Source organism: Peromyscus leucopus, chromosome 7 (genome assembly GCF_004664715.2).
Source record: "Peromyscus leucopus breed LL Stock chromosome 7, UCI_PerLeu_2.1, whole genome shotgun sequence".
Classification (NCBI taxonomy): domain Eukaryota; kingdom Metazoa; phylum Chordata; class Mammalia; order Rodentia; family Cricetidae; genus Peromyscus; species Peromyscus leucopus.
The window spans coordinates 99,061,859-99,070,548 of NC_051069.1; the positions used below are offsets into that span (position 1 = coordinate 99,061,859).

Sequence of the window (8,690 nt, forward strand, 5' to 3'; positions counted from 1 at the left end):
CAGTACATCTAAACACCCAGACACAAACACACAGTGGCCATCACAGACACACGTGAACGTGAACACCTGGAAACAGACCCACAAAGACAAGACACAGACCCTTCTCCCAGACCCAGCCTGGCACTCACAGACCCTGGCACGGAGGCACCCAGACAACATATACAAATGTCCAGAGACCTCCCACTACCCACACGGCCTGGGATCTCCTACCTGGAAAGGGGCCTGGACAGAGACCCACATCTACCTCCCCCCTCCCCTGCTCTTGAACACAGGACCTGGGATGCTCAGGTGCAGTTTTACTCAAGAGTGCCCCTCAGGACATTGTAGCCTCTACCATGGCGCAAAGCATGCAACTCACACTTTTCTAACCTTTACCTGTCCAAAACTTATTGGTCTGCAGAAGAGTAGCTCCGTGTGTGTGTGTGTGTGTGTGTGTGTGTGTGTGTGTGTGTGTGTGTGTATCGGTCTGTCTGTGTCTGTGTGCTCAGAGCACAGGCTGAGCAATGGCCTCTGTCTCCCTCTCCCTCCCTCCCTCTCCCCAACAGGTGACTGGGGGAATGGTGCACCCTCCCCTCCCCTCCCCATTCCTGGGCCTGAACAATGCCCTCTCCAGGACCCAAAATAGCCCCTTGAGCAGAGCCAATGCCCTTTTATGGCCCTGTCCCCATTGTGCATGGTGGGGTGGGGCTGGGGTCATGAGGTATATGGGTAAGATAAAGCTCAGGGCGGCAGAAGACTCACCTACCCTACTCTAGCCATCCTCCCTCCTTCCCACCTCTCTGTGATTACAGCTCCGATGGCCCCCAAAAAGCCAGAGCCCAAGAAGGATGACGCCAAGGCCGCTGCCCCCAAAGCAGCTCCAGCCCCTGCGGCTGCACCCGCAGCTGCACCTGCGGCTGCACCTGAGCCCGAGCGCCCCAAGGAAGCAGAGTTTGATGCTTCCAAGGTTAAGGTGAGTGAGGGAGCTGCGTTGGAGCAGGAGGGACCGAGCCGATGAGTGAATCTCAGAGTGGGACCTGCCACGGCGGATAAGGCCCTAGACGCTGGTGGTTTCTGTGCAGAGGTTAAACGGGACCTGCTTGTTTCAGACATCTGCAGGACCGAAGGGGGAGGGATGGTGGTCAGACAGCTGGTGAGACGCCCCTGAGGCTGCCGAGAGGCCCCTGCACTTTAAGAGTAGAGTCTGGACCGGGCATGGTTTTTGGTGACTGTGAAAACCAACTCCCCTGGTTCTTCTCTCTGGATTACATCTTTAGGAAATCCTGGAGCCAGCTGTCCCCCATCAAACAGGGCTCTTCCTTCTCTGGCTGCAGGGGTCTCAAGTCCATACCAAGCATCCTTAGGTGGAGTAGTGTGTAAGGGAAACCAGGGCCTTGCCCAGGCTGGGTGACACTCACTCCTGCCAAGATCACCAAGCCCACCGCGGGCAGAACCCTCCTGGGCTTCACTTTTAACTGGGAAAACGGAGGAACGGGCTGGAAAGGGAGGCTCTGAAAGCCGTGCAGGAAGCTGGTTGTGGAGCACGACTAAGCGGCACCAGACCTTTCCTGGCCCAGTGGTCTTGCCCAGAATCTAAACTGGGAGAGCGAGCCATGCCCGCCACCTGTGGTATCCGCATAGCAGCACGCAGCCTGCGTCCTGTTCTCAGCTGGCCAGCGGCCACTGCCTCTCTCGGCCGCCTCTGCAGGGGCCTGTGGAGTCCTTTCCACCCACACACATCCACCGAGCCCTGAGCCGCTGCTACAGAGCCTCCATCTGGTCATGTACCCTTCCCAGGGGCACCTGCCTGTGTTCATTGGGTTTGTATCCCAGCTCAATTCCGTCTCAGCTGCTCTGATCCTTTGTTTCCTCAACTGTGAAATGGGATGATGAGCCCCACTTGTAAGACCGCTGTACCCTAGAATTGGCTCCCTGTTCCTCTGTCACCCTTAGGCCCCTTAATGTGTCCCTGAGGATGCCTTGTAAGGCCCCAGCAGCCACCTTGAGACCCATGGTGGCATTATCCAGGCATGAGGTTGGCACAAATTTATGCCTCAAAAGAGGGGGATGCAAAGGCCCCCTTGTCTTTCTCTCTCTCCAGTTGGCAGAGAAGGACAGACAGAGCCCTTTCCAGAGGCCAGGGAGCCCTGTCTCCCCAGGTTTTCCCACAGAGAGCTCCCAGAGCCGGGATGTGGTCTTTCTCAATACCAGGTTGAGCCTCAAATCAGAGGGTCACCCCCAGCAAGTGACAGGGATGGGGTGTCCTTCTGCACCGTGCTGTGCACTATGGAGGTTGTGGGGGACTCTCAGGAGCCAGTCATACCCTCTTCCCCAGGCTCCATTTGCTGGTGTGACCTTGACTTTGGGGAGAGTGACAGCAGTGATAAAAATAGACTGGAAACCGATGAGGAGGGGGCTACTGGGTCCCGGGAGGCCTCCTGACCTCAGGGTGGCCCCATTATGTCACCAGAAAGCTACATAGCCCTATATGTGCTGGAGTGGGGGAACCACCTTGGGGCCACAGGCAGAATGTAAAGGGTGGATACAGGAGGGCTTTGTGGATGAGTGTCCAGCCTTGAGGGCCCCAAGGGGATCTGTGAGAGATAGACACACATATGTGCACAAGCATTCGCATTTGATTACCCACACACATGCTTCCCTGCTGACACAGCCTCTGGCCCGAAGCCGTGTGCTTGCTCCTCCCCTCAGAGTCAGCTTGGTCAGGCCTGTGACATTGAGCATAGCCTCCGTGGCCTGACTGATAGTACAATCTGGTTACACATAGGTTGGACAGATGTGTGTGTAGTTGCTGCAGCTGCAGGAGGGTGTCTAGGTAGACGGCATGAGGTCCTAGGAGGTAGAGGCTGTGCTGTTGCTATGACAACAGGCTGGCACAGCCAAGGGCCTGAGACCTAGGTGGCCCATGATGACCCAAAAGTACCCCATCTTTGGACTTCTTTGCAGATCGAATTCACGCCTGAACAGATTGAAGGTGAGCAGAGTCCTGAACCCAGGGAGTGGTAGGGGTGGACCAGGGGTTCCCAATTCAAACCAGTGGGGTGGGGAGGGTGGTGGGGCCCCCCAGAGAGAACCCAGAGCTCACTGCCCTTTCCCACAGAGTTCAAGGAAGCCTTTCTGCTGTTTGACCGCACACCCAAGGGAGAGATGAAGATCACGTATGGGCAGTGTGGGGATGTCCTGCGGGCTCTGGGTCAGAATCCTACCCAGGCAGAGGTGCTCCGTGTCCTGGGGAAGCCCAAACAGGAAGGTAGTACACCCTGCCTGTTAGTGCTAGGCCCAGGGGAGACTGCCAGGGTGGGTGGCTATCTGGTATCATGGGAACCTCACTGACCTGCTTCCTGATTTTCTCCTGCTGTTGGGATGAGGATGTAAGGCTGGTTACCAGGTCATGGTGATGAGAGACAAGCATGATGGGCATTCTGGACCTTTCCTGGCCATAGGGATGGACCCTTGTACTACCCAGAATCCATACTGGTGCAGGGTCTGTCAGGGGACATGGGTGCTTGTTTTTCCCCGATTCTAGCCTCCTCAGCATCCCTTTGTGGATCTTTGTCAACTTCCCTCACCTTGGCTGCTTGCTTTGACTCAAAGAGTGACACCCAGACCCACATCATAGGTCCGGGAAGGCCTCTGTTGGGCTCAACTGTGTCCACAGTGGGTGGGCAGGGTAAGGTCTATAAGAAATGAAACCTGACGTGGCAATATAGGCCAACAAACCCAACAATCAAGAGTTTGAGGTAGATGAATCACCGTGACTTGGAAGCCAGTCTAGGCTACACAGTTCCAGGATAGCCTGCGTTACAGAGTGAGACCATATCTTAAAAAGGGGGAGGGGTGCTGAGGATGTTGTTCAGTTGGTAGAATACTTGCCTAGCTTACTTGAAGCCCTGGGCCTGATCTCTGGTACTACATAAATAGTTCAGGGTGGTACATGTTCAAAGTCTAAAAAATAAAGATGTTGTAGTGCATACCTCTAATCCCAACACTGGGGAGGTAAAGGCAAGGGAATGGCCATAAATTTGAGGCCAGCCTGGACTTCATGGTAAGAGATATGTAGTAAGATCCTGGAGGGAGAGGGAGAGAGAGACAGAGAGAAGAAAGAGAGACAGAGAGAGGAGTAGAGAACAGAGCCCACCTTGAACCCCACTTGGGATGGCAAAGGTCTGTGTAAACCAAGTGTTTGTCAGTAGATTGCCAAGTGCCTTGTGGTGGTGACACAGTTTGTGCACAGCACATGCGTCAGAGTGCGCGGGAACCACGGGAGAGGGACGGCCCCTCGGCGTCAGGCTCAGGGGAAGGCCGTACCTGTCCACCCTCTCACCTGAGACTTGGGGCCATCTGTCTGCAGACCTCAATTCCAAGATGATGGACTTCGAAACGTTCCTGCCCATGCTCCAGCACATCTCCAAGAACAAGGACACCGGCACGTACGAGGACTTCGTGGAGGGCCTGCGGGTCTTCGACAAGGAGGGCAACGGCACAGTGATGGGCGCAGAGCTCCGCCACGTGCTGGCTACGCTGGGTGAGGGCAGCCTCCTCCTCCACCGTCTCCTCCTCTGGGGAATCCCGGGGAAAACCCTTGCATCACCCGCCCCTGGGCCTGTGTCTCATCCGTGACATTGAAACAGAATGATGGTCAAGGTGCCTCAACGGCAAGAGGTAGAAATACCGTCTAGATGTGGCTGAAGGAAAGCTAGAAGAAACAGCGAGGGTGGGCACAGCTCTGGAGACAGGGCGGGAAGGCAGTCTGGGATAGTCCTGATGTTCTTTGTGGCCAAGGAGGTGACATACCTGTGACATCTGTGGGCCCTAGGTACCGCCCACTGCCTTTACCACCATCAGGTACACGGGCACCTAACTCCTCAAAGTGACTTTTTCATGCAGAAAGCATTTATTGAACAACTGCTGTGTTCAACCCTATGCTGGTCTTAGGGTTTGCACATACGTGTGTGTGTGTGTGTGTGTGTGTGTGTGTGTGTGTGTGTGTGTGTATGTGTGCGTGTGCACATATGTGTGCGTGTGCGTGTGTGTGTGTGTGTGTGTGTGTGTGTGTGTGTGTGTGTGTAGAGTGTGGGGGTCACCACAGTTGGTACTTTGCCAGTGAACAGCACAGGACAGTACAGTCAGAAAGCCAGACTTGAGCTTGGAATGTGGCTGCCTGGGATCTGGGTTGGATCCTCAGCACTGGTGAGTTCATGTACTCCCAGCACTTGGGAGATGGAGGCAGGGGAAGCAGATGGTCAGGATCACTCCTAGTCATAGCCAGTTTGAGGCTAGCTTGTGATACCTGAGATCCTATCTCAAATAAATAAGAGAAAGAAAGAAAATTTAAAAAAAAGAAGAAAATTTGGGGTTGGAGAGATGGCTTAGTGGTTAAGAGCACTAGCTGCTCTTCTAGAGGACCTGGGTTTGATTGCCAGCACCCACATGGCAGCTCACAACTGTCTGTAACTCCAGGGGAATCTCACACCTTGACACAGACATACATGCAAGCAAAACACCAATGCGTGCGTGCACGTGCACACACACACACACACACACACACACACACACACACACACGAAAAGAAAAGAAATTTCAGACTGTCTGTGGAGCAAGGAGAAGTCTCTGTCCCTTCCATGGACCCTTCTACCAGTCTCAAAGGGCTACCCCCAAGAGACTGCTATCAGAGGGGGGGGACCCCTGCCAACCTGGCAGGGACAGAGGGCAGTATGTGCGTGAAGATGCCTAGGCTCAGAGGGCCCAAGTCTCCATCTCAAGGTCAAGGTCACTCACTTCTTGACCTATGATTGGTTGCTCTGGGCTTGGAAACAGGGGTGGTGGCTGTCCATGACCTTGGGAGCGATGCTGGTGGCAAACCTACCATCCAGAGGGCTTCAACGGGGGGCTCCCCCGTCAGTCAGCCTCTGGGTGGTGGGACTTACCTCCATCCCTGCCAGGTGAGCGACTGACTGAAGATGAGGTGGAGAAATTGATGGCGGGTCAAGAAGACTCCAACGGCTGCATCAACTATGAAGGTGAGCTCAGCAGGATGGGGGTTTCCTGGGGAGAAGGCAGGGGGATGACCCAGCTCAGCAGGTGGCAGTCAGAGGTATAGGGACGCAGTCCAGCTGGGGTAGGAAACTTCTGGGGAGCAGTCATGGAGACTCCGCAAAGCAGGGTCTTCTAGGGAGGGGTCATGGACCCAGCTCCACCCCTGGCTGCCCCCCCCTCTCCCCCGGAATCCCAGCCATTCCTTTCCCCTTTCTTTCCAGCATTTGTGAAGCACATCATGGCCAGCTGAGCGTCTCACAGGTGAGACGTCATTCTTTAACACTCCCTGCTGCTGTCCCCCACCCCACCCCATCCCCGCCAACCCCAGCTCTTGGTGGGTGGTCTGCTGTCTTGATCCAGCCCTTCATCCATAACCTGTGGCTGCCCTTTCAGGAAGCCCAGGGCAGGCCAAGCTGGGGACATCTCGTCTCCCAACCGTGATGCCGACACCAGGTCCGGAGCTTCTGGAAGGAAGGGCGTGAGCCAGACCATGTGCCTTTTCTGGCTCCTATTGGGATGTGCTTGCCTACCTGTGATGGCCCTTTCTGTCTCCACCCACGGCCTCATGAATAAATGATCTCCTTCCTTCCTCTCTCGTCCTCCATCCTTCCTCTTCTTTCTTTCCGTCCTCTCCATTGCTCTCTAGCTCACTTCCGCTCGTCCTAAGCTAGAGGAAGCCTCGCTGCCCTTCCTTTGGAGGCTGCAGTCATGTGGGCCCGCTCAGCACAAGGATCCCACCAGGACCATGAGCACACTGTCTGAACAATGAACTAACTACAGGCCAGCGGCCCTGAGCCATGTCACTGAAGCCAGAGCTCAGGCCCAGTGCGGGGAGTGGCCTGGCCCGGTGACAGTCGGAATGCAGGGCAGGGCAAGAGCTGACTTTGTCCCCAGGCTGTCCGATTTGAAGGACCATCAGCCACAGACTTGACTCTGATGGAGAAACTGAGGTGTTCTGCCCTAGGAAAAAGGCAGGGGCCTTTGTTGGGGTGAAACGTGATCATCAGTGGGTCCCTTGGCCCTAGTTTCTCAGTGGAAGTCATGGCTGTGGGGCTCCATGGGCACAACAAGAAGAGGTGGCCTTCATAGGTTTGGTCGGGAGGAAAAACAATGCCCCATGGAGAGGTGCAAGGCCTGGAGGCTGGGAATGGAGGGGTCAGAGGGAGATTGGATGTACAGGGTAGGAAAGCCCACAGGACCAGAGGTATGCAGGAGCTCAGGACAGCCTCATCAAGGCTCATTTTCATGGCCTGTTGTGTGTCTGCATACCGAGTCCAGATTGTGTGTTCTAGAGCAAGCTCTAAGGCTGTGTGAGCCAGGCCTCCTGGGGGTATTGGTGTGGCAGCAGTGGAGTCTGAGTGTGTAAGGATTGTGAGGGTATATATAGATATGTGTATAAGGGTGTTTGTGTATGTGAGAGGGTGTCAGTGTGTCACAGAAGTCCATTGCTGCTTCTGATTTTAACCCTTCAGTGTGTTAAACTAGTTAACTTTTCACTGAGCACTTGCTGTGTGTCAGGCTCTGTTCCAGGCACTAGGGACATAGTGCTAGAGAGAGTACAGGACTCTGTGTGGGGAGCCCACACACAGCAGACAGATGCCAGACCTGCTGGGGATCAAATAACAAGGAGGCTGAGGGTGCCCTAAGAGCAGGGAAAGAGCCAGAAGTGTGTGTGCACGTGTGTGCACGTGTGTGCAAACGTGGAGCCATAGTGACTCAAGTGGGTGGCGAGAGGCAGGAGGGACGGAGCTGGGAGCTGGGTGGCTTGTAAATAATGAGGTCAGACATTATATGAGAGGACAAGAGTGTGACAAAGATTTGAAGGCCAGGAGCTAATACTCAGAGTGTGGAAAGAACTCATATAAATCACCCCTTTGGAAACAATCTGATTAAAGACTGGGCAAAGGACCTGAGCAAACAACTCTAAAGAAGATGGACACAACCAGGCATGGCGGCACATGGCCTTAGCCCAGCACTCGGGAGAAAGAGATCGGTGGATCTCTGCGAGTTTGAGGCCAGCCAGGCCCACATAGTAAGACTCTCTCTTGGAGAAAAAAAGGAAAGAGGGACGTGGGGCTGGGCGTAGAGCTCAGTGGTAGAGTGCTTCTATAAGGCCCAAGGTTCAATCTCTAGTACCAAAATAAAGATTAAAATAAAATTTAAAAAAGATACGTGTAGCTAGAGTTTTCCTGCCTTGCCCACAGTCAGGACAAATCTTTGTCTCCCACCAGTCCCACAGCCACTCAGACCCAACCAAGTAAACACAGAGACTTATATTGCTTACAAACTGTATGGCCGTGGCAGGCTTCTTGCTAACTATTATTATAGCTTAAATTAATCCATTTCCATAAATCTATACCTTGCCACGTGGCTCGTGGCTTACTGCCATCTTCACATGCTGCTTGTCATGGTGGCGGCTGGCAGTGACTCCTTCTGCCTTCCTGTTCTTTTATTTCTCCTCTCTGTTAGTCCCGCCTATACTTCCTGCCTAGCCATGGGCCAGTCAGTGTTTTATTTATTGACCAATCAGATCAACTTGACATACAGACCATCCCACAGCACAGCCAAGTGCAGACCATCTCAGACACCTGCACTCAGGCCCGTGGTCCTAATCATCCTCTGGGTAAAGTCACAAGGAACCCAAGAACGGGCTCCCA

At 54.2% G+C, this 8,690-nt stretch overlaps 1 protein-coding gene across 1 annotated transcript; it reads left to right on the forward strand.

Annotated features, from left to right (window-relative positions):
• Positions 1-720: 720 nt before the first annotated feature.
• Myl3 (myosin light chain 3) lies at positions 721-6,629 on the forward strand. The gene is made up of 7 exons (XM_028887033.2): positions 721-952; positions 2,944-2,971; positions 3,098-3,247; positions 4,349-4,522; positions 5,940-6,017; positions 6,255-6,294; positions 6,427-6,629. The coding sequence occupies exons 1-6, from the start codon at positions 797-799 to the stop codon at positions 6,281-6,283; spliced, it is 615 nt and encodes a 204-aa protein (XP_028742866.1). The 5' UTR covers positions 721-796; the 3' UTR covers positions 6,284-6,294; positions 6,427-6,629.
• The last annotated feature ends 2,061 nt before the right edge of the window (positions 6,630-8,690 follow it).